This window comes from Eptatretus burgeri, chromosome 5, assembly GCF_056783735.1.
Source record: "Eptatretus burgeri isolate ZD-2024b chromosome 5, Ebu_testis_v1, whole genome shotgun sequence".
NCBI classification, from domain to species: Eukaryota; Metazoa; Chordata; class Myxini; order Myxiniformes; family Myxinidae; genus Eptatretus; species Eptatretus burgeri.
Window position 1 is genome coordinate 103953990 of NC_140965.1, and position 27500 is coordinate 103981489.

Below are 27500 nucleotides of genomic sequence, written 5' to 3' on the forward strand. Positions count from 1 at the left end.
TATTACTCTTCGCTGATTGTCGCAGTCTGTGTGCCCATAGATTATTGTGAGAAATGCCGAGTGATTCTGTGGCTAGTAATAACAAATTCACAGAAATCCATGCTGCAGAGGCTAAGAGAGCGCGCGCGCGCGCACACACACACACACACACTCGCACACACACACACACACACACACACACACACACACACACACACACACACACACACACACACACACACACACACAAACACACTTTCACAGTGAACCCTCCTACAATGGGGATGCAGTTATTTCCAGGGATGCAGTTATTTTCAGTTATAATAGGGATGGAGTGATTTTCCCTCCCTGTAAGCAACCAACCATGGTGGGCATTCAATACATTTATGACTCCACCCATCATTGTAACCTGAAAATAAATCGTAGTCACCATTTTTGTGCTAGGTGAAGCCAAAGACATCTTCGGAGCTGTCATATTCATAATCGCCATTCCCTCCCTCTAAGTTTTCCCTTGAGTGCGAAATGACTATTTTTGCCACTGACCATAATAACAAATGCCCCCAGAGAAGCTTGATGTGTTAACGTGATCTGACCTATGCTGGGCATCATGGTGTGCACCTGTAATCCAGATACTCTGGGGTTGGAGGTTGGGGTTGGGGGATCACTTGATGATGGGGGCCTTGTGCAGTGCTGCACTAATAGACAGAACAAAACAGCCCAGCCAATTTGATGGCACCCAACACTGATTGTCAGGTCAGGCCAGATCAAATCTGTGACTTGCTATGGGTATCATGAAAACCCATACTAACCTGTTCATGGTCAGGTGTTGGTGACTAAACCAGTTCCCCCCACAAGGTTCCCCTGGTGGGGAGGGTGTATGAAGATGGACACCCAACAGGATTAAATACAAAACCTGCCAAAGGGCAGAGGAGCTCCTTGTGAGCAAATGGGCATTCATATCTGGTGCCAACTGCATCTGCGGACATCCTCCTGCAGTTGGTTACCTTACCTCGGAGGTTGGTGGCAGGGTTTGCACTCCGGCCACCACAAAACACTTCAAACTGTGATGTGTGTAAGGATGGTGCTGAGGTGTCGTCCACTAGACGGCGGTCTCCTCGGGTTAACCAGAGGCAGTCCCTTCTGTGTGGTGCCTGTAATGTCCTATCCCTAAGAGATGGGGATGGGCCAGGCATCTGCCTGGGGGGTGGCCAGACAGAGGCTCTGGAGCACCGGAACAAAGTGGACGCAGCGACTCACTGTGGCGCATGCTCCCAATGTGTGTATGTATACGTATGTATGTATGTATGTATGTAAAACAACCAAAGTGACTGTTAAAAGGATTATCAAATATCAAAAGGTTGGAGCCGATAAGTGTCACAAGCCTTGTGAAGGCCAAAGTAGTTATAGACCTCAGCATTCAGGCCTTAAGGTACAGGCCTCTGGCATCAGCCTGTGTGCCAGTGTAATTGGAATCTGTCCGAGCTGTGTAACCACAATGTAGGCAGTAGTCATGTTTTTGCTTCAAACCTACGTTATTTTTATTTATTTTTGGAGCGATCAAGGCAGGGAAGTGGTCTGTTGCCTAAAACCCCACCAAATAACTCTGTGGCGTTTGCTTAAGCAAGGGATTTTACTTCGGAGATTCCATAGGTCTCGCAATTACTTCTGACTATTTTCTTTTCAACCAGGGACCATAAAACCCATGTCATTATAAAGGTGTTTGTCCTTAATAATGAGGAGTTATTGAGGAGACTCCGAGGAGTTCTGGGAACCTTGCCAATTTGTGAAAATAAATCCGTCATTATTTACTTTTAACGATATGTGTATGTGGATCGGGAAGAAGATACTTGGTTTGGGGTTGTTTATTGGCACAATTAGGCTGCTCATGGTCACTTGAGAGTTACAATTCCATGGGTTTTCCACATATCTCACCACATCATGAATATTGACTGGTGGCAGAAGATCATCAATATGGAAGTCGAAACCCATGCCGGCATCACAACCATAAGCATGATGGTGAGGACATCAAGACTGAGGTGGCTGGGTCACATGTGCCTCATGCCAGATCATCGTCTCCCAAAGAGAGTATTTTTTTGTGAACTGGCCACTGGAACTCACCCACGTGGCAGGCCCTGTAAACATTGGAAGAATGTCATCAAGGAAGACCTAAAGATCTTCAATATTGAGGGGAACTGGCATGACGACACAAATAAGGCAAAGCTGGAGAGCAGCTATTAGAAAGAGTGCATTGGTTGCAGAGGCTGCGGTTGCTGAAAAGGCAGCCCAGCAGTGCAAGAGACGGCACAGATGGCTTCAGTGTCACCCTTTGCCATAACTGATGGGGATATGTTGATTGTTGTTGAATAAATATTTAATGATCGATGTGGGAATGCTGAGTGGGTAGTGGAGAACAGAGAGTTTGGGTTGGGAGGAGGTTGAGCACAAATGTGACAGAGTTGAGAGGAGGAGATTGAGGTTTTGTGGGCAGGGAAATGGGTGAGGGGGGAGGGGTGGTTGAAGAGTGGTGGTAGAGGTGGTGGGGAGGGTTTTTGAAAGCTTGGAGTTGGCAGGGGATTGAAGCTTTAGGATTGCTGGGGGAGGTTGAGAACTTAAGGTTTGGGTGAGGGGGGGGGATGGGAGATTGATAACTTGGGGTTTGGAAGGGGTTTGATGACTTGTGGTTTGTGAGGGGTGTGGTTGAGGACTTACAGTTACATTTTACATTGCATGGATGTTCTGTGAGTCCCTGCTAGTAATTGTTATACTAAAATATGCAATTTGGTGTCTGTCTGTCTGAGGGTTTTTTGGTCGTGATACATTCAGTCATTACCTATCCAATCTCAACCAAACTTCACAGAAGGGATAAGGGTCACATGATGGAGGTTGTGGCGACTTAATTTGCCTACCTCCCCAAGGGGGTGTTCCTCCTTCGGTGAAGGCTGTGTTAAGGTGTATTTTCGTGTTAAGATAGATAATTGTGGCATTTTTCCAAGGCCGCTTCTAATAACAAAACTAACTCGATGGTATTCATGGAATACTTACCCTGCGCAGTCAACAGTTTTGGAGATATAGAGGTGCAACTTTTTTTGATTTTTCCAAGATGGTGCCTCTACCACATGACCTATGACATCATGATCATTAAAAAAAAAATTAAACAGGAGGAGCCACTCATATTCTGAAAATTTCATATGTATCGGATGAACAGTTGCAGAAATTTTTTTTTTCCTACTGATCAGATCAAGCGTTTTACTTGTCAAATTATGACGTCATAATAAAGGCAACGATGACATCATCATCCACAAATCTTATTTCCCATTGGGAGTACTTGACAATAAACCATAGTTCAATTTTTTTCAATTGAGCGGTTTGGGTAATATCGAGGTGTAACGTTTTTACAAGATGGCGTAGCTACCACATGATCGATGACATCATAATAATGAATCCAAAAATTCTACAGGCAGAGGCACTCCTGTGATAAAATTTTGTGTCAATCACACCAACGGTTGCCGAGAAAATGACTTTTTAAAATGCAGATACGCATACATGCCACACGTCCACAACTGAATGCCTAACCATGCTTTTCGCTTCGCGAATGCAGGGTAATAACAACACTCATGATAATCGCAAAATATTAATGTTATTACAAAAAAATATTAATCCAAATCATATCCCCTCTCCCCAAGGGATTGTTCCTCCTTGAACAAACGCCGTCAACGTGTATAAATAGCTTATAGTGGAAATTTGTAGGATTGTAAACGAGGAAGTATAAAATATTATAAACCACAAACAGGTGTGATTACATTTTTGAACAGTCGCAAATACCGGTTTAACACTAAACTGAAAGAAATCTGGAGGAATCCTGACATCCTTGAGGCCTTCTCTGCTTATCGTGTCCACCACAGAAGAACGGACCCGAGACCATTGAATCGAGATGGGTCCATTGCTTGATGCCCATCCGGTGGACAACACATTCATTGACCTTGCCTGGATTACACTTCATTGTCAAATCAGGAATCAAACCAAACTTTATAGCTCAAAGGCATATGCACAGCATCTGAGCGATCCTGCAAAATCAGTAATTCAGGTTATGACGATCAAACATTTTAAAAAATAATTATGAAACAACTCTTCATGAATCACAAAACTCTGTTTTTTTTACCTGTGAACCTGGCTCTCCTGAATCCCCCTTCAAGCCTGGTGCTCCAGGAGAACCCTGTGGTAAAAATTAAACGGTGTGAGTACTCCGTTAGAAACAACTTTTAATTTGATCAATGATGCATTTCATCATTGCATGATGTGCCAATACACCTGCAGTTCCAACCTGAATAACACCATGCTGATTATGTGCAGCCATACACACCAATAACAGCCAATTAAACAATAATTGGTCAATAAATAGCAGACCAACATGGTTTGTGGAATGCTTGGATCATTATGTGCTCAAACTCATTTCTGCTCAGAACTATCAAGGTGTTTGGAAAAGTAATTATTCTCAGAAATACAGGATAGAACATGACCTAAAACGATGCACACGAGACTTGATCTCACCAACATATATAAGTAAGGAGAATTCTAGATGAAGACCGGGTGTTCGTATCGGAATTGACAACGGAATAAGGTCACTCACCAGTGGGCCAGGTCTACCTGTGAGACCCATGGGACCGGATCCTCCTCGTAATGCAAGCTGGAAATGCAAATAGTTAGTCGATAAGACAAAGTGATGTAAGGAAATGTCTGCTGTTCTCTTTGGGGCACCCACAAGCTGAGTGTGATAATTGCAGGCCGGGTGCTTTGCGACTGATAGCACAAGGTGGAACAAAAAGTTCACAATGTTTTGTTCCTGGCCTTTATCAGCATAAATGTAATTTAAAATCCAAGATTATGGATATCAGTTTTATCAGTAAAGCTGTGCAACAGCAACAGTTTAGAATCAACAAGGCCTGCAGGTGGAGAGTCATACTGATCAACCATGGCATAATAAGAAGGCCTTCTACTAGCAGGTGCATGAATACCAATTTTATATCCTAATTTAAATCTGCAATTTCCCCTTTGCATCCTTGCCTCAGGAAAGTAAAGGCAAAAACAAAAATCACACAAATCCATACAACTGAAACAGCAGTAACAGCAACACTCATATTACAATAACAACAAAAATAAGCATGAATAATGAGAAGAGGGATAGCATTTAAATGTGTATAACATGTATAACCAGGCATTGATTTCTGAAGAATAAGAAACTCCAAGCTGTCCACGACCTGTTAAGAATCTCAACTATTTTAAGGAATGAAGTGAAGTCTGAGATATCAGGTTATTGTTGGGTGATATGATCATAGTGGTGGATTGTTAGTGGTTTCTCAGCCATTTTTTTTTACCAGCCTATCAAGTTATGTTTATAAATTTCTGAAAGCAGGAAGGCACAACGTTTCACTAAAAGAAATTGACCAGCAATAAAATTTGCACACAACATCAAATTCCTTTCTTCCACTCATAATGCCACCCTATAACCCTCGACTCCTCATCTTTCCCATGGACGAACTCAGTCATCTGGGACAGGTTCCCAGGGCCCCATGCTGGAGAGGGCCCCACACACACTTGAGAGATTTTATTTTCCACTTTTTCCGTTTTTTACAGTGATCGCGATGACACAAAGTTATCCAAGTGATCGTAATAAGGAAAAATAAACAACAATGTTCAGGCTCCTAAAAAGATGAACTGTCTCAAAGATGAAGCTGCTGGAAAACTTTCTACGAACAAGTGCACAACCATGCATCATGACTGCCTCACTCGTCTTACTCGTATGAGTTTGGGATTTGACATTCTTCACAGTCTGGACTTCACAGACATCATACATGCATTTGCTAGTCGGAAAGCCCGAAAAGTTGTGGTCATGGTCTAAAAAGCTCTCTTGTTTTTTGGTTTTTTAAAAACTTTTTCAAAAAATATCTATATCTCACCGAAATATGTTTATTTTGTAATTGGTTTTTGTTTTGTCGGAATCAGTAATTGGTTAAAAAAAAACAAATTTAATAATCGGAGCCCAAGCTAATAGCTTTTTCCAAGGACCAGTGTGTTCAAATATTTTACCCTAGTCTTTCCACACCATCATTCTCCTACAAACATGAATTTCTGGCAAATATGCTTAAAATAACAAGAAAGATATCTCACCCGGGCCTGCTGGAGAATTTCTTGCACCTGAATCTGCTGTAGAGATGCAACTGGAACGTCATCATCAGTTTCTTCACCGAAGCGAAACTGAAAGAATAATTTGTTAATAACAATCCATAGAATGACAAATTAAGGTTACATGTTTGCTCAGAGAATCACAGTCGTTTTTTCATTTCCAAACACCGGCTGTTGGTTCACCATTGGAAACGAGCATAGCTCTGATCCTGCCAGTAACACATTTTACCAAATTTTATTGGATCAGGCATAATATATTGCATCACTATATTTTAAAGAACTTCTTGTTCTATTACTACCTTTTATCTGGAATGCCCAATGTGATGGAACTGATGTTCATAATCCTATATATCACCAAAATAAGTCTTCCACATTAAAGTTCAATCTGCTCTTTACTTTATTTCATCGCATCTTGATGATAACTGAGTTCCAATACCGACTCCACACCTTCATGAGACGAATGCAGCTTTGCACTGTTTGAAAAATATGGATATGGAGGTCATTGGGGTTTACTTTCATATTTGGATGTGCTTTATGTTTTCATATTACATGGTCTCAGGCTCATGAAAGAGCTACAGTACAAATCACATGCTATAGCACACATGCATATAAATACACAAGACAAAACCGGTCTTCACTTCAGCCAAACACAGCTGCCGACCTTGGGGTAAGTGACACAACTTCCGGGGGCACTCTGGGCACCAGCCATACCATCTTCGTGACATCACATTTCTCTCTGCAGTCAGCCAAGTAGTTAAGGAGAAATCTCTCCCCCTCCGTCCCCGCTTCGGGTGCCAAACCATGAGGTTTATCCATGCTTTATCCTCTAAATGCTGAATATCAAATGAGGAAGCAACATTTACCATTTCTGAAGTCTTTGGTATGAGTCAGCCTGCTTCAGAATCGAACGAGCCGACCTCACAGACTCAGAGCGTATGATCTAGCAATTATGCCCCAGAGTCTGGTTGCTTTACCAAAACATTTAGTATCAATAATATTTCTTTTTTCTACCTCAAAACAAGACCAACTCTTGGTATTTTTTTTATCTAAAGGAATATATGTGATATAATCAAATGCTGTGCAAATGTCCAAACTTACAGTGATATTCTAAAGGTACCATGTGCAAATAATCATTTTCAATAAATTTTTATAAATTGTTACTGGACTTGAAACATAGTTAATTGAAGTGAAAAAGACATATACAGCTGGCCTTTCCAAAGAAGACATTAACAATTTGAATAAGGAAGGCAATAAGCATGTTGAGAATTTCTCGAACAGTTGATGCTGTCGTGTCCTGCACAAATAAATCATGATGTTACAGTGCATTATCGATTTTACATGGCTTACAAGACTTTCCAGATTAAATATTGTAATTTACTTTCTATTACTTACCTTAAAAGTTGCTTGACAACAAAGGTAATATGTAAGAAGGAATAGATGACAAGCGCCCACACATCAAAACCTTCCGGCTTTCTGAACAGCACAAGCTAGTTGGCACTTTGTGAAATAACAGCCCTTTGATGATGTCAGATGTGAATTCTCACTTTAAAGCGTTGTACATGTTTTGGTTGCTGATGAAAATGGTGGATTTTGAAAAGTAACAAGATATCATTGAAGGTCATGAACTGTTGTTTAGAGAGCAACAAGGAAATCTTCCATTGCTGAAGTAAATGATGGATGGAAGACTAATTTGTCAAACAAAAACGTTGCTTACAAGTAGAATGTCATTTGCTAATAAACAAAACAGAAAAACAGCTTGAGCTGAAGGAACTAAAATTGAATGTCTGTGATATCGATCCGTTTCTTTCCAATCTCCTCCACTCTAACCCTTTGGCTATTATATATTGTTATGGAATTCGATACGTAGACGTAGAATAGAAGAGTTGAGATATATGACAAAAAGGAGAAAAGTTTCATGTTATTTCTTGCTATAAATAAACCACTCATGTGTACATATGTGTGTGTATGTGTGTGTGTGTGTTTTTTTTGTCGCTGAACGGTTAATGTGGTTGGCCTAAGATCTCAAAGGAGAACATTTAAAATTCCTTTTCCTCCAGATGCAAGTTTACAAAACTAATTTTTATAGTAAAAATCAACTGTGAGACATTACACAGTCATTGTTAATACCTAATACCGTATTTCCTCCAATAAGCTCCCCTCCCGCAGCAGGGGGTTGAAAAATAAACGCCCCCCTCCCACCCATCCAATAAACACCATTGGGCAGTTATTGGGGTAAAGCCCCAAAAAAATTTTTTACAGCCAAAACAATTTACAACTTTGCAATACATGCATCTATATATTACTAAAATGAGAAACAAGCTGTCTGTCTCTCTACCCATATGGCTGTTTTCTAAAGGGTTCCTGATGTTGTATAATAATAAAATTGGTATCATTGGAAACCCAATATAGTACAGTACAATCTGGATAATTAGCATATGCACCTACATTACTGGTCAAAAGTTTTAGAACACAATCATTTTTCCAGTTTTTACTGAAATTAAAGCAGTTAAATGTTTCAATGTACTCTGAAATTAAAGCATCGAACAAATAAACAATCTCAAATAAAAAAGAAATCATGGAATCGTTTTGTTGAACAAAATTTAATCTAAATTTTTGACTCACCAAAGTAGCCACCTTTTGCAGATATAACAGCCGAACATACTCGTGGCACCCTTTCGACAATGGAAATCAAATATTGTTCGGAAAGTTCTTCCCAACACTGTTGCAGAAGTTCCCACAAATGTGTTGCACTTGAAGGTTGCTTTGCTTTCACCCTTCTATCCAGTGAATCCCAAACTAGCTCGATGGGGTTTAAGTCTGGGGACTGTGCTGGTCATTCCATGATTTGAAGCCGACAGTCTTGTTCTTTCCTTCTAATGTAGTTCTGACATAACCTGGAGGTATGTTTTGGGTCGTTAGCTTGCTGTAGAATGAACCCCTGACCAAGTCGGCAGAGACCAGAGGGTATTGCATGGTGCTGCAAAATGCTGTGGAAGCCCTTTTGGTTCAGGGTGCCAATCACTCTGTGCAAGTCACCAACTCTGGATCCAGCAAAAGAGCCCCAGATCCTCACGCTTCCTCCACCATGTTTGACAGTTGGTGTTACACACTGAGGAACCATCCTTTCGCCTACTCAACAGCATACAAAAACCCTGCGTGATGAACCGAATATTTCAAATTTTGATTCATCAGTCCACAAGAACTTCTTCCATTTTTCACTAGTCCACTGGCCGTGCTTCATGGCCCAGGCAAGCCTCATTTTCTTATTTTGCCATCTTAGCAATGGCTTTCTTACTGCCAATCGAACTGTCAAACCTGCAGCTCGAAGTCTTCTCTTCACAGTTGAAACTGAGACTTCCTTACTTCAAACAGTGTTAAGCTGTGCTTGAAGCTGCTGTCCTGTGAGCCACCTATCACGCAAGCTGTTGACTCTCAGAAACTTGTCTTCTGATTGTATTGTGGCTTTGGGTCTGCCAGATCTCTTCCTGTCAGAGTTTCCTCCAGTTTCCAAGTAACTTTAGATGGTGTAGGAAACTGTACTCACTGACTCCTTGGCTTCTTTGCAATTTCTCGAAAGGAAAGACAAACACTTTTAAGGGTTATAATGGTCTGTCTGTCTTCCTTTGTTAATTGCCTTTTTTCGCCATTATGAGAGCAATATACTACTTCCTGCAGTGCAATATTGGCCAAATAATGCTTCAGAGGGTGAAGCACCACAGTCTGTTCCAACACTGCTTAAAATACAGACAGAGAGTTTCTAACTAATCAACAAAAGTTGGGACACCTGTCGGAATTGTTTGCATCAACTGTCATGGCTTAATTTACTTCCACTGCTGCAGAACAGCTGCAGTTGCTAACCCATTACTTGTTCCCTGAAAATGGTATTTTGTAACAACTCTGAAATTTACATTATTTTTCAGTTTTTGTGAACCTAAACTTTGTTTTTTAACCTCTGGCAGTTTACTGCTCAGCTTTGTACCATTTCAGCTTATTCACTGGACTTGGACTGCTTAAATTTCAATAAAAACTGGAAAAATGGGGGTGTTCTAAAACTTTTGACCGGTTGTGTATTTTTAGATTTAGTCAAACACATATGCACTTATATTCAAAAAACCTGACACATGCGCTTATTTTCCAAATGCACTTATATGGATTCAAAAATCCACGACATGCACTTTTATGGTAAATGCTCTTCAGGTTTGCTGCATAGATGCCAGTTATTACATCATTGCAATATTTATCATCCATATCTCGGAAACAAATACTAAATACATTTTAAGTCCTTGAGCACGTATCGATTTAAATTCCATAACAAGCTCGTTTCCCATGTCCAGGAAAAAGGCCCATCTTCCGCTCCCTATATTCTTCAAACCTTTCGCACTCTGAACAATTATTTCTCCATTCTTCACCATTCACATCAAAGTCCTCGAGTGTCAAGTCTGAATTTATTACTGGTTCTTTTACAACAAGAGTTGTAAAACACGATAATCTCAATCTTCTTTTCACAGGTTTGTGATCGAACGCTTCATTGGCATGTCCATTTTGATTGTGATGAAAAATGTTGTTTTATGACCCTTTATCATAAAGGATTGTAAAACACCCTTTTACAATCCTTGATGAACAACGTTGTTTTGAATATACAACTTATGAAAGTACCAGTACCAGACGTGTAAGAAATTCGGACTTGAAGCTTATGTACCATTAAAACATGGAATACACATGGTGTGTTTGAGTTGATAACATTTTCAGTTTTCAAAACCTTACGATGATGTTTTTATATGCACTTATGGAGAAATCAAATAGGGAGGCCCGTGTGTGCTTATTTTTCATATGCGCTTATAATCCAGATTCTCCTGAAATTGATTTATATGGTTGGAAAGACGGTAATCGATATATTTGGAACGAAAATTTATATCCATTTAAATATAAAGATGCCTTTCAAAAGCCCATCTATCAGTCATTGAAGAAAAAGAAGTGTCAATTGGAGCTTAATGCAGCGGTTCCAACGGTAACATTTCTTTTATTGCTACAACAGCAGGAACCTCTTTAGAATAACGTGTGATGGACGTGGAAGGAGCACACAAAATAAATATATAGAATTACTTCTCGAAGCAATTGGAAAATAAAAAAAGTATATGGAAGGTCACACAAAAAGACAACATCTGCAGCCATGATAACAACTACGTGTTATCGAACATCCTATTTCGCATGTTTCACTTCATTTTACATCCCTATTAAGACTCACAGATTGACACGCAATATGTTTGTTAAGGACGACATTCTGTCTTTTGATTAAACCCATCAATGAAGTGATGGATATGCATGGCTAATCGTACATTAAATGAAGCAAGGCAGTCATGAGTGAGATGCTCTCCACTCGTTAAGTTGAGTTGAGTTGTATTCTCCATCCGTTTGTTAGTGCCGTGAGTACATATGATGAAGGGAAAGTCCGTTGAAAATGCTGTGACTGATGAGCCAATGTATGATAGCGATGACTCCATTGAGTTCATGTAATGTGGCATACATAAGTATGCGAATGCGATAAATGACTTCATTGAGAGCTCCTGACCGCATACAAAGCTTTCTTCCACAGCCTGATGGAGTACTGCTCCTGCCTCTCATCTTTATAGCTACACGCTGTGGAAACCAAGGCATTTAGGATCATTGGTATCTCCTGCCATGAGGCTGAGTCTTTGGGTCTCTCAATCTCTCACCGCAGGCAGGTCAGTGGTCATTGTGTCTTCTACCATCTCCTCTCTGGTCTATTACCCCCCCCCCCGCCACTCTGTCTGTGATATGCTTCTCCGCAATATTTCCGCAGGGCACTCAAGGTCCGCCAGCAAACCCTTCTGGTAAAACTACCAGAATCAAGAATCACTGCTCACCTTCACTCTTTTATTCCTCTTTTTCCCCAGCTTTGGAACAAACTCCCACTCTCTCTTCAATCCCACTCTTCCCTCCAGGTCTTTAAAACAGTTGTTCACCACTTCCTCTATCATCCCTCATCCAAAACTATGATCTTTTCTACCCCTGTTAATCCAACCCAAACCCACCTCCTTCAAATTCCCATCTTTCCTTCCTGAAAGTCCTTGTCGTGTAAGGACTTGAAAGTCCCTGTAGTGTCCACCTTGCTTACCTTGTGTACCCTGCCCCATCCATCTCCCTTCCACAGATCTCCTAATGTCTCTGTTCCCCACCGTTTTGTCCTTCCCTCTCCCACCATCTTGTCTCCTGCTTCCCTTGTGGTATGTTCTGTGTGTTAGTTCTCATCCGAGACTCGAGATTGAATACAAAAAAAAGAAAAAAAATTGTGGAAGTTGAATGACTTCCAAAAACTGGAACTTCATGAAAAATGCCAAAATTATAAATCACTACCCACACTGGATGTTTCCTCGAATAAGTGCCCCTCTTCGAAGAGGGTTAAATATAATATAATATAATATAATATATATATATATATATATATATATATATATATATATATATATATATATATATATATATATATATATACATCCAGGATTTTATTGGAGGAAAGATGATAATTCATGTTTATCACCAGGCTCACCTATATCGACTTGAAGCATTCGTCCTATTCCCTGCAAATTATCTCAAATGCTGGCATTGATTTTAAATCTGGTAAAGACTGGTCTAATCAAAACACAATGAAAGTCAATAAAAACAGAAGATAATGTAGACGATTTTACATTTCTGATATTTGTTATTAACAGCAGGTATGATATTGGACTCATGTGGACAATAGATGGCCATCCCTGAGGATGTGGGTTCAAATATGGATGAAGGTCATGATATTAAGGATTTGGATTGCATATTAATAGAAATGGGGTTGGTTCCAAAAATAATGATGAGATTGACATCGAAAACCCATCTGGTACATTTGCAACGTTTCCAGAGCAGGTGATCTGCCAGCGCCTTCTAAGCTGGAATACACATGATATAGTCCACACAATGTGGTTTACTCTTAATCACACTGCCAGGACCACTTTGGATAGGCAATAAAATGTGACATTTGAAAATATACAATTATTTCATTTAAAATTACAAAACATTCCAGACTTGTAAGACCTGGGTGCAGTTGGAAAGATGCATATTCAAAATAGAAAGCACCACCAACGAGTTTAACTACCCAGCAAGGCAAGGCTATATCATAGCTAATGTTTTCACCACAAAATGGTCTTCAGTCCAACATGAATACCAGTGAGTGGTTTAAAGTTTGGATCTCAGCCTGGTCTTTATTGGCAGCTCCATTCCGTTTGGTTATTCAGTTTTCATATTTTGCTTGAATAAAAGGCTATTGTTGAGAGCATTTTTAATCTATCCAGTTTCATTTTAATCCTTTTGTATATGTAAATCTGTTTATCCCAACCACAACAACAGCAGCAGCAGCAGAAGCAACAATATCAACAAGAAAAGTCGAACACCACTGAAATATGTGAGGAAAAATGAATTTATGCAATGACATGATAAGGAAGCAAGTGCAGTGAAATGAAAGCCTTACTGGTAGCAGAACTGTTGTTCCAGGTGGTCCAGCAATTCCATCAGAACCATCGAGGCCTCGACGACCTTTTTCACCCTGTTTTGAAATAGACACTTTAACCAGTAAAGGAAAAAAAAACATTTAAATTCCCCTCATATCCCATAAATTCTTTCTGAAAAAGGAAAGGTCTTTGAACTGGCAATATTTAGCTCTACATATGTATGGTATATACATTATATATATATATATATATATATATATATATATATATATACATATATATATATATATACATATATATATATACATACATATATATATATATATATATACATATATATATACATATATATATATATATATATATATATATATATATATATATATATATATATATATATATATATATATATATATATTGTTCTGGATTTCGGAATCGGATCCGATTAATGCATACAACATTCAGATCCACAGACAGTTATTTCCACAAATGCATGTCCAGGATAGACCCATCCCCTTGTCTGGTGAGATTCTAACTTTGATGCATTGGAGAAGGGTGGAGAACAGATTCCCTTTCTTATGGGATGGCCTTTTTCTCTTTACGACATGTTCATGCGTGCGAGAGATAGCCGTTAGCCCAACGGAGGCACATTCTACTCCCTTTCCTTCGGGACACATTGGCTTGGAGGTAGATGATTTATTTACACTTTGGACTTACAGGACATTTGATTAAGCACTCCACGGGCTTTTCCTGAACGGCTTTTCTGAAGGTCAAATACAGCTGTGGACCATTTACCTCACACACATATCTTTCATTGACATTCGACACCCACCTCTTTCACCGACGATGATGTCCACCTTATTCCATCGACATTTGATGCCCCATTTGGCAGCTCTATGGTTGCTGGCTGGCTCTTGTTTGTGTCAGGCTGAACGAGGAAAGAATGATTGTGAGATTGACAGTTGGAGGTCACGTGCAGCGATGCGCCAATAGGCAAGGTGGATTTGGTTGAAGTCTGTTTGAGGCTCTGCCCACACTGTTCGCCTATAAAAAGGATGGGAGGACAACTTTCCTGACCGTTTGTGACATTTGCTCCAGTCAGTTGGTGACAATTCTTGACAGCTGTGTGACAGTTCCTTAAAGCAACAGTCAGTTGCAACAGTCAGTTGTTGCTCCTTACTGTGGGTGACAGTTGGACCGTTCCTGCTGGTTCTGGTCGTACCTGATTCTTGGCGTCCCTGGTTCCTGGTGATGAAAACGTGACGTCGATTGGTGTTCAAGCCTATTTGTGAGTGGCTACATGGCAAGGCAGGGAGCTGGCAGCAAACCAAGGCACGCTCACACATTTTGGGACATTTTGTTGGACGCACAACGACTAATACCTTGGCAAGCTGAGACCAGATTTATTTATCCCCTGAATGATCTGCTGGGTACCCTTGTCTCGTGTTTAATCATGAAGTAAAATAAGGCATAGTGATAAGCATCAGCTCTTTGTTTGTTTTTCTATCAATGCCTGATTAATTCTTCATTTGTTTGAGATTTTTTTTGATTGATTTGAATTCACCTATCTTCACAACAAAGGAATAAAAATTTCTTCAGATTATTTTTTTTTTCCTTATTAATAAATTCCTTGTTAACATTTCAACCTGTCCATGCTTGGCCTTTCCTTCCATTGGTCGAGCATTGTCCGAACCTAAATAAACTGGGAGATTCTTCTTCTTCCTCTTCTTCTTGTTTTGGCTGCTCCCGTTAGGGGTCGCCACAGCGGATCAACCGTCTCCATTTCGCTCTATCCTCCACATCTTCCATTGACACTCCAACCACCTGCATGTCCGCCCTCATCGCATCGATGAACCTCTTCTTTGGCCTTCCTCTTCTCCTCCTGCCTGGCGGCTCCATCTTCAGCATCCTTCTCCCGATATACTCTGCTTCCCTCCTGTGCACATGTCCAAACCATCTCAATCTCGCCTCTCTCACTTTGTCTCCAAACCGTCCTACCTGTGCTGTCCCTCTAATATACTCATTTCTTATCCTATCCATCCTCGTCACTCCCAACGAGAATCGCAGCATCTTTAACTCTGCCACCTCCAGCTCCGCTTCCTGTCTTTTTGTCAATGCCACCGCCTCCAAACCATACAACATAGCTGGTCTCACTACCGTCCTTATATACTTTCCCCTTTACTCTTGCAGCTACCCTTCTGTCACAAATCACTCCTGCAACTCTTCTCCACCCACTCCATCCTGCCTGCACTCTCTTTTTCACTTCTCTCCCACACTCTCCGTTACTTTGGACAGTTGATCCCAAGTGTTTAAACCAATCCACCTTCCCCACCTCAACTCCTTGCAACCGCACCATACCACCACTCTCCCTCTCATTTCAGCACATGTACTCCATCTTACTCCTACTGACTATCATTCCCCTTCTCTCCAGTGCGTACCTCCACCTCTCAAGGCTCTCCTCAGCCTGCTCCCTACTCTCCCTACAGATCATGATGTCATCTGCGAACATCATAGTCCATGGAGACTCCAGTCTGATCTCGTCCGTCAGCCTGTCCATCACCATTGCAAACAGGAAAGGGCTCAGATTCGATCCTTGGTTCAATCCCACTTTTACCTTAAACCGGTCCGTCATTCCTACCACACACCTCACCGCTGTCACACTGTCCTCATACATATCCTGCACCATCCTCACATACTTCTCCAACACTCCCGACTTCCTCATACAATACCACAACTCCTCTCTTGGCACCCTATCATAAGCTGTCTTTAAATCCACAAACACACAATGTAACTCCTTCTGGCCTTCCCTATACTTCTCCATCAACATTCTCAAAGCAAACATCGCATCAGTGGTGCTCTTTCCTGGCATAAATCCATATTGCTGCTCACAAATCGTCACCTCTCTTCTCAACCTAGCTTCAACTACTCTTTCGCACAACTTCATGGTGTGGCTTAACAACTTTATCCCTCTGGAATTTCCACAGCTCTGCACATCACCCTTGTTCTTGAAAATCAGAACGAGTACACTTAATCTCCACTCCTCCGGCATCCTCTCACTTTCCAAGATTTTATTAAACAATCTGGTTAACAACCCCACTGCCATCTCTCCTAAGCACTTCCATGCCTCCACTAGTATGTCATCTGGGCCAACCGCCTTTCCAATTTTCATCCTCTTCATTGCAGTCCTCACGTCATCCTTACTGATCCACCCCACTTCCAGATTCACTATCTCCAACTCTTTCAACTTTCTCTCTCTCTCATTTTCTTCATTCATCAGCTCCTCAAAGTACTCCATCCACCTTCTCAACACACTCTCCTCGCTCGTCAGCACATTCCCATCTACGTCCTTAATCACCCTGAACTGCAGCACATCCTTCCCAGCTCGGTCCCTCTGTCTTGCCAATCGGTATAAATCCTTTTCCCCTTCTTTTGTATCCAACTTCTCATACAGCTCGTCATATGCCTTTTTCATAGCCTTTGCCACCTCTCTCTTTGCCTTTTGCCAGCATTCCTTGAACTCCTGCCTACGTTCTTCATCTCTCTGACTATCCCACTTCTTTTTCACCAACCCCTTCTTCCTTTTACTTTCCTGTACTTCCTCGTTCCACCACCAAGTCTGTTATCTTCCTTCCTCTGTCCAGATGTCAGACCAAGTACCTTCCAAGCTATCTCCCTCACCACTTCTGCTGTAGTTGCCCAATCATCCCACCCATCTTTACCACCTTCCAACACCTGTCTCGCCTCCTCCCTAAATTCCACTCAACAGTCTTCCTCCTTCAGCTTCCACCATCTGGTCCTTGGTTCAGCCCTCACTCTCTTCCTCAACCTCACCTCCAAAATCATCCTACAGACCACCAATCGATGCTGTCGAGCTACACTCTCCCCTGCCACCACCTTACAGTCTCTAATCTCTTTCAGGTTGCATCTCCTGCTTAAGATGCAATCCACCTGTGTGCACTTTCCTTCACTCTTGTATGTCACCCTGTGTTCCTCCTTCTTCTTGAAATATGTATTTACCACTGCCTTTTCCATTCTTTTTGCAAACTCTACCACCATTTGCCCTTCCACATTTCTCTTGTTGAGACCGTACCGAACCATCACCTCCTCATCCGCTATATTCCCTTCCCCAACATGCCCATTGAAATCTGCTCCAATCACCACTCTTTCATCCTTGGATACACTCTCCACCACGTCATCTAATTCACTCCAGAAATCTTCTTTATATTCCATCTCACACCCCATATGCGGTGCATATGCACTGATGACATTCATCATCACCCCTTCAATTTCCAACTTCACACTCATCACTCGGTCAGACACTCTCTTCACTTCAATACCCTCTTGACATAATCCTCCTTCAGAATTACCCCGACACCATTTCTCCTCCCGTCCACAACATGGTAGAACAGTTTGAAACCACCTCCAATGCTCCTAGCCTTACTCCCCATCCACTTGGTCTCTTGTACACACAGTATGTCCACCTTTCTTCTCTCCATCATATTAGCCAACTCTCACCCTTTGCCAGTCATCGTCCCAACATTCAGAGTTCCAACTCTCACCTCCACACTTCTACCCTTCCCCCTCTCCCACTGCCTCCGGACTCGCCTTCCCTGTCTCCTTCTCCTCCTTCGCCCAGCAGTAGCACAATTTCCACTGGTACCCTGCTGACCACCGGTACTGGTGGCGGTCATTGGTAACCCGGGCCTCGACTGATCCGGTATGGAAATTCGTTGTGTTGTCCGCATAAAGATTTGGCATAGGTTTTTACTCCGGATGCCCTTCCTGACACAACCCTGGTCTCCTCTTACGACACACAGGGATATGGTACACCTATTCTAACCGGGGCATACAGGGATATGGTACACCTATTCATACCGGGGAGATTATAATTTCCAAACTCATTAACCTGTCATAGTTGGCATGCACCAGCGGTAAACGCTCGGCCACCCTAATTTAGATCTAATCAGATAACATTGGTGCATCACTGAGGGCTCGTCTTACATTCCGGAAGCCACATGATCTCGAGTTAATTTTAAATGGCAAATTAGACTGGACACCGGATCTTGTGGTTAACTGATTGGCATTCAATGGTTGTTAAGCTGTCCACCGTACCACAAAGTTAATTGTGAGCGGTGGCCATCGGTCCGGTTCTTCCAAGGAGAAACGAGGATTATCCCCCTTAAAATACACTCATTCCCTGTGGCCGTAACAATATGTGTGTGTATATATATATATATATATATATATATATATATATATATATATATATATATATATATATATATATATATATATATATATATATATATATATATATATATGACAGCTTAAAAATTGAACACTTGGTGTTTTCCATCACAGAAACTTTACAGTGTGGTCCAACAAGGCAAAATATGGTTATAGTATGTCCCAAAACATTTTCTCTTGTGTACACTGTGTCCCAGAAAAAAAAAAAATGATCACTGAGTAAATTTAACATCTTTTGCATTTTATAGTACAAGAACTCGACAATGTTATCCAGTAAGGTCAAATATGATGACAATAGAGTGAGGCCAAATATGATGACAAAAAAGTAATTTTTAGATGTTCAGTGTGTTCCAGAAAATATATCACTTTTTTGGGTGGAAATATCACAACTTTAAATTGCGCACCAAAGGTGTGCCAATGCATATTTATATCATAAAAGAAGCTGCATCTGTCTGTTTGTTTGTAGTGTTTCAACTTGAGAACGGATTACGGTAATAGATTTCAATGAATCCATGGCAGTGGATTCAGGGAACTCCCAGGAAGGTTCGTGATGCAAAAAATAAAATAAAATAAAGGTCGGTTTGTGTATGGGTATACATGGGTACACGTGGAGAAACTGCAAATGTCAACTTGCGATGCTGGTTATCCCCACACAGAAAGCAGGATCTCCCAGGCATCCCTTTTTGTTAACTTGAGAATTGATTAATGGATTTCAATAAAACTAATAATGGTGGATTCAGGGAACTCCCAAGAAGGGTTGTGATGCAAAAAAAAAAAAGTCGGTTTGTGCAGGGGTACATGTACACACGTGGCAAAACTGCAAATGCCAACTTGTAACGCTGGTTCTCCCACTAACGGGGCCCTGACTTTCTCGACAAATTCCCATGGGAGGCTGGGGAGTGTCGGCAGGCCCTCCCTTGAAGAAGGTGGCAGCTCCACCAGCCTAGGAAGTGAGCCAGGTAAGGAAATCTCCCAAACGAAACTAATTGAGGAAAATGGATTTATTCAGCCGGATGTATCCCGTGGAAATGCCCTCGACTTACAAACCCGTCCAGTGATTCGCATTGCTTTCTGGGATACCTAGTTCAAGCTATTCACCAGAGCAGCTTCATTCTTGTCCAGAGAACTGGAATGACTTCCAATCAGCATTGGTGGACTGACAGAAGCAAGATGGACTGGAAGTAAGATGGATATGTATATCCACTCATGGCGTAATGAGCTACATTATTAAGGAGGCGCCATTGCTCAGGATCAAAAACCCAAGAATGCTTTGATTTCATGATCACCAACTAACAGCTTATATCTGCTAGGTTATATGGTTATCTCACAGTCATCACAGGGCATGCACCTACTAATATTGTACAATATGAGGACAAAGATGAATTAAATGCAGCACTCTACTGTTTTGACAAACACCTTACAAGACATTATATTTGACCTTGGGATTTTCAATGCAGAAGTGGGAACTCATAGAATTGGATGTGCAGCAGTGACAGGACCACATGACAAAGGTGAAAGAAATAGTAATGGTGAAAAACTGTTGGATTTCTGCCTTGTCTTCAGACTACAGAGTCGGGATCATATTTCCAGAAGAAGGATATCCTTTGCACGACCTAGTACAGCAATGATGGGATGATCAATATGGAGATATGTCACATCCTTATCAACACCAAATGGACTGTCATCTCAAACACTAGAGGATACAGAAGTGCAAGGTTTGGGAGCACTGATCACCGATTGGTAGTCACAACAATGTTCCTTGCATTGCAAGAACGAAATTCACTGCCAACACATGACGTATTAAGCAATATGCTGTTGATAAGCTAATTATCTGCCCCATCAGCCCACCCTTACTGCCTGATGTGGAGGCAGACTGAAATACATTTGGAATGACAATTCCAGACTCAGTCATGGCTGACAGATGAGTTAAAGAACACAATCGTACTGAATGGACTTCAAATGAAATCCTGGCTTCAGTGGAACAGTGTAGTGAAAGCTAGGCTTTGGGAAAGCACAAACTGGTCGTGGTATCTTTTTGCGGGCCTCGCACGTCTCGTCATGATGATGTAACTGCTCATTCGCAGGTTCGTCAGGTATATTTTAGCGATGCCCGGAGACAATAATTGGGATGAAATAAAATGTGATATGTCTCAGAATTAATTAAAATGTGATATGTATCAGAATTAATTAAAACGTGAGACGTAAGTTAATCATGAGTGTGTCGTAAGTCCAATTTTTGCAAAATGAGAGTTGTGTCACGGTTAAGTAAATGAAGTCGTGAACAAGGATTGTGCATGGGGATGTATTGAATAATGAGAAGCAATTCCTGCAAATAAAGATCTTATAAAGGAAAAAGGTGGCATTCACCTCTAGATGATGCATCTTCAACTTACAATGTTGTGAAATGAAATGTTCGCTCATGATTAGGTACAGTAATCGGGCTGGCAGGATACCCTCGAGATATGCACACTCACCTCTGAGCTGTCTCACCAGGTTTTGAATCTCAACACAGCTATGAACTGTCATTCTAGTGTTTAAAATGAAGGGCGATACATCACTGTGTGAGGATTTCCTTGAATGGACATTAAACCGGGTGTCCCATCTGCTAGCATTAGTTAGTGGACGTTATGGATCCCCAATGTCTCCACGAAGAGTAGACAAGTTAATCTCGGACACCCTGGCCAATTTTTTTTTTGCCCTAACTGACTGCTGGGGAAGGCAGTAGCAAACCACCCAGCATACACTCATCCTCGGAACTGCTTAAGCATCACCGACACGATGTGATGAACATAATACGTTTGATGTATTCAATGGATTAAAACATTGAAACAAATTCAAAGTTATTGAACAAAAATTGAAACTGCATTGATTGCGATGTGATTTGTCTCATCACTGTGCATTCTTTGCATCTCGAATAATGTGTCTAATCGGGAAAGTTATATTTACCTTCTCAAACTTTGTTGCGAAGGTTATGTTTTGATCGCTGTGTATTTATTTATTTATTTATTTGTGAATATGTGTGTTTGTTTGTTTGTTTGTTATTCGCATAACTCGAAAGTATTGAAATGAATCGCAGCAAATTTGGTGGGATGATTGGTTGTTATCCCAGGACCATTCGATTAGATTTTGGGAGCGATCAAGTCAAAGGTCAAGTTCAAGGTCATGAAAAGGTCAAAATCGTCTTTTTACCATAGCGCGGTCAATTTGTATCCAATTTGCATGCAACTAATGGCAAAATGTTCAGAATTCAATGCCCCATCTTGTGATATGTGACATGACACAATGACGTAATAACCCTTATTAGCGGTTGGGAGTCAAAGGTCAGGGGGGTCACGACATTGCAAAACCAACACCAAAATGTTGACTGTTCTGTTCCCCACACTCTAATACCAATTACAAAATTAAGAGTACAAAGGTCAAGGTCGAGGTCATGAAAAGGTCAAAATCGTCATTTTTGTACAATGAATGTTTGTTCACAATAAATAACTTATTTAGAAAAACAGAAACTCGTGTGTGCTAAATGCCCCTAAAATGCCAGAAAATAATTTCTTATAATGTGACCACTTGTCATCAGATTGACTTGACGCCAACACCCAAAAAGGTCAGGGGAGTTCATACAGAAATTGTACAATGAACGTGAATCAGTGTCAAACAGCAGGAAATTTCATGTTTTAAGCCATCATAACACATATGAGATGGCAGATGTGGTATGGGATTAAATACCCTCAAAATCAACGGTTTCTGGGGGGGGGGGGGCAAAATGTAGCGTTGGCGAAGGTATGCGCTCTACTGAGTGCCCGTTTTAGTTTCATGATGATTTGAAGAGTTTTATTGTGATGAGATTTTTTGATTAAATAACATACTAATGTTCTTTGCATCTTTCAGCGTGGATTTATAAATTTTTTTCGACCTTACTTGAGAAATATTTAATTATCATTCAATAAGTGCTCCAGAGGTTTCATGACAAGGACATGGTAATACCCCCACATGTTCCAGCAGATGGCAGAAATGTTTGCAGGAATGGGATTTGTGATTGATCAAGCCACCCTTCATGCAATATGCTTCGTCTGAATAAGAAGCAAATAATCATGCTTATATATCGAACATACCTTTAAAGGGAGTTATGATGTCACAGATATTCCAAACTAAGTGAACAGTTACTGATTAAGCTGAGAGAACAATGCATAAACAATCAATGCTTTCACAGATCACAACCCATGACAATAAACGGGATGACCCCAAAACTGAGATGAAGGAAAAGGGGGGAGGGGTGTGTTACAGCAGGAAGATAAAGGAAAGGTGTTGGAAAGAACATGGTGTTTGGGTGCATGAAGGAGTTTCAAGAGCTAAAATGGGGGGGGGGGGGGAGGAATTACCCTTGGTCCTGGATCTCCTCGGGGACCTGGAGGTCCAGTGATGCCCGAAGGTCCTGGGTTTCCCTGCAGAAAGTGGACATGAATCATGCTCAGTTTAATCAGTGCCATGAGCAGAAATACAGTCATTAACTAACTCGAAGGAATCTCAACCTGAAAAGCCAATATTGATGTTTGCTTTTTACTCACACAAAACTTGATGAAAATAACAGCTAAAAAAATAGATATCTGTGATCTCAAAACGATCGCCAAGAGTAAGGCTCTTCCGGCTTACCCTTAGTGATTGCCTGTGACTTACCCTTGCCCAGTGACCTACTGATGGACATATTTCTTTTGGACCACCATACCACCTTGACCTTCAACATTTATGAATAGAGTATAAATTAAGAAAACGTGTCCCCATTGAGAAAATATCCATAAAACCCAACATCCTGAAAATTAGAGGAAAATTATTCAAGTTATGATCATAAAGGTGTTTTTTTGTTAAGTCGGTCACAATTTTTAAAAGTAGGTCAAGGACACAAAACAAATATCAGGTGTACAACATCAGTGCAGATACACTATTATGATGCAAGGACGTCTTGAAAGGCCAAGCAGTCTCTGCGATTTCACATTGGCAAAATTGAGCGATGACAAAACATGCGCTTTTTATTTAGACAACCATTTGACCTTGACCTTTAATCTGGAAGGGTGTGATGTTAATGAAGCGTAAATACGTCTTACTCTAGGCTATCTAGCGAGGGCAACTTCTTTACAATCGGACAAACCTTTCGTCGAGCCATTGTGAAAAATGATAAAATGTCTATAATTAGGTCATCACCTTAATAATTATGTCAAGGTCAAAAAAATAAGTTAACCCCAACACTTTTTATTCCCATTGATGCAAAATTTCATTCTGAAAGTCATTCATATCCATATATGAAAGCCATATCCGAGATATAGCTCGGAAATTGATACCAATTTAAGAAATTAGGAGTGCAGGAATGAAAAAAACTCAAAATGGTGGTTTTGACCTCTTTAACATACTAATGTTCTTTACGTCTTTTAGCGTGGGGTTATAATGATGAGTCGAAGAAACCTTGGTGTACCATAAAAAAATTTTGGGCACTAATTGTGGAAATAAACCCTACAACAGGTATAAGCCTCCACCTATCCCATAGTAGGAGGCTAAAAAATTGTAAATTTATTAATTAGTGTTCTCCATCTTCTCGTAATAAAGTTTTATCAAAAAATTGATGGCAAAAACTCAAATGGTAAAACAGTTATGCCTGGACGGACACACACACACACACACACACACACACACACACACACACACACACACACACACACACACACGCGCACACACACGCGCGCACACACACACACACACACACACACACACACACACACACACACACACACACACACACACACCTTTGAGCCAAGGCTATACATACGATTAAATAAATCCATACTCGAAAATACTACTGAATAAGGCCATATTGCAAAACTGTAAAAACTAGCAGAAACAAGTTGTCCACAGCCTGGATAGAATATAAAAAGCTTTTGATAGTATTCCACATTTTGGGATGATAAAATGCATGAAATTGTACAAGATCAACCCCAAAATAATAAAACTAATTGAGAAAGCATTGGATCTTTGGAATACCACTTCTTCTTTTTTTTATACCATGTTGAGGGTCGTGCAAGAGCTAATACACAGAAACATACAACAAAGCAGTAGACAAGAGTGGCGGGAGAAGGAAGCACAAAATAGTGGGGGACAGAGACAATCAGAGATCTGTGGAAGGGAGAGGGATTGGGAGGAGTACACAGGGTAACAAAGAAGGACACCACAGAGACTTTCAGGAAGGAAAACAGGAAATTTTAAGGAGGTGAGTTTAGGGAGGATTAATAGGGGAAGTAAATATCAATATTTTGGATGGGAGAAGATATGAAGTGGTGGTGAACAGCCTGTTTTGAAGACCTGGAGGGAGGAGTGGGATTGAAGAGAGTATGTGAGTTTGTAACAGGGGTGGGAAAAAAGAGGAATGAAGAGTGAAGATATTACAGCACTCGGAAGGAAAGATTGAAATACCAGGGGTGAAGCTATGATGAGGAATCTTCCAGGGAGACAGCCTTTCACTACTCCTGTTTAGGCTGGCACTGGGCCAACTGAGCAACCTCATTCATGAGCAAGGACATGGATACACCCTAACATCCAATAAGAGAATGTCCAAAGAGACAGGAAAGGCAACATATCTATGTTACATGGATGATTTCAAACATTGCACCAAATGACGAAAAATTGGCAGAACAACTGAAATTAGTTAAATGGTACTCTGATGACTTTCAAATGGAATTTGGCCAAGATAAGTGTGCCAAATCCACATTCGTACAATGAAGACCAACAAAAATGGACAACATAAAAATCGACATAAATACAATAAAGGAATGAGAAAACCAAGCATCATACAAATACCTTGGAGTGGAAGAGGGCCAACAAATTTGTCATCAACAAAACAATTGCCAAAGAATAACTATGGAGAATGAGGCTGATCCTGAAAACATACCTTTTTCCAAGGAACAAAATAAAAACCATAAACTAACTAGCAATACCAATATTCCAATACAGCTGTGGAGTCCTAAATTAGCAACAAATGGAAATCAACAAACCAGATATCAAAATAAGGAACCTCCTCATCATCCACAAAATGTTATACAAAATCACTGCTTCCTGACAATGTATCTGCCGAGAAGAGAAGGAGGTAGAGGAATGATGGAGCTCAACCAAATTCACGGAATGACAACTGTAGGATTCACTGAATATGTGAAAAGTTCAACAGACTACAGAATCCAATTTGTATGCAAACATGAAGACAGCAAGCCAGAAAACGTATCCCTAACCCACCTTGCAAAAAACTCAAAAAACAGGTGTGAGCAGATGTCACACAATAAACCAAAACAGCAAATAATACAGCCTCAACAACTGCAAAAAATATATATAAAGCAAAATACCAAGAGATGTACACTGACAACTGGGAGAATGACAAAAGAGCAGGTAGGTACAAAAAAATAGTTGGACAGACTGGACATAAAAAAGAAAGCTCATTGAAATGGCTAAGAAGAGATCAGCTCAACCGGGATGGAGAACGAACCATTATAAATGCCCAAGACTAGGGACACTACATGAATGGCTTTAGGAAAATGGCAGGACTGAGTCAGTCGGACAAGTGTAGATTCTGCAAGGTAGAAACAGAAAGTACAAGTCACCTCCTATTGGGATGTGAAAAAAATTATATCCGAACAACTATTCATACAAAGGCACAACAAAGTATGTGGAGTAATCCACTGGCACATCTGCAAAAAAGTTTTATATCCCAGTTCCAGAAAACTCAAGAAAATAAGAACCAAAAGCAACCACTATCACTAAAAACAACCAAGTAACACTCACGTACGACCTAATGATCCCAATGGGCAAGAACATGGAAAAGAAAGTATTGTGACGGGATATTGTACTTAGATACAAAATGAAAAGAAGGCATTGCTAATTGAGGTATCAGTACCCAGACATTTCAGCCTAAACAATGCAGAAATCAAGAAAATGATCAAATACCATGACCTAAAGAATGACGTGAAAAGAGCCTGGAAGCTGAAGAGCACCAAAATTGAACAAGTGATAATTGGGGCAATGGGAATGATGAAAAAGGACCTCATGGAGATTTAAAAAAACAAAAAATACCTGGGAATATTTATACAAACGAACTCTGGTTGAAAGCTGTCCTGGGCTCAGTGGTGATCCTGATAAGAGTTCTCATAACAAAACTTTGAAAAGAAGAAAACTTCACAGCTTGTTCCATGAATCATGATTCTCCTTACTTTACTCCTTACTCCTTTATCAATACTTTAATAATAAAAATATATTTGTGTAGATCGCATTTATGTTAAATTGCTTTCAAATGAAAAAAAAGGTTTATGACAATAAAAAAAAAAATCTGTTGTGCAATTGTTGGGGCTCAAAAGGGGCAAATAAAGAGAAATGGCTATTTTTCTCCACTTATATTTGTGCAATTTATTTTGATTTCAAATGTTTTTCTTGTGCAATTCATCAAGTTATGAGGGCTCTGAAAAAAATAACTGAAAATATTTCAAGGTGGTGCATGTACTGGTCGTTTTCACCTCTAAATGTACATGCTAGAATGGGTCCAGGAGGACATGCCTGGAGGACATGCCTTGAAAC

At 40.5% G+C, this 27500-nt stretch overlaps 1 protein-coding gene across 2 annotated transcripts in view; it reads right to left on the reverse strand.

Annotated features, from left to right (window-relative positions):
* The window catches only part of LOC147027096 (uncharacterized), a 547644-nt gene that overhangs the window by 327604 nt on the left and 192540 nt on the right, over window positions 1–27500 (reverse strand). For both annotated transcript variants that reach the window (XM_085883264.1, XM_085883263.1), the window contains 5 exons: window positions 23282–23344; window positions 13679–13753; window positions 6145–6231; window positions 4607–4663; window positions 4139–4192 (listed from right to left, as the gene is read on the reverse strand). In XM_085883264.1, coding sequence (XP_085739390.1) covers window positions 4139–4192; window positions 4607–4663; window positions 6145–6231; window positions 13679–13753; window positions 23282–23344 — 336 coding nt within the window. The remainder of the gene's footprint in view (window positions 1–4138; window positions 4193–4606; window positions 4664–6144; window positions 6232–13678; window positions 13754–23281; window positions 23345–27500) is intronic.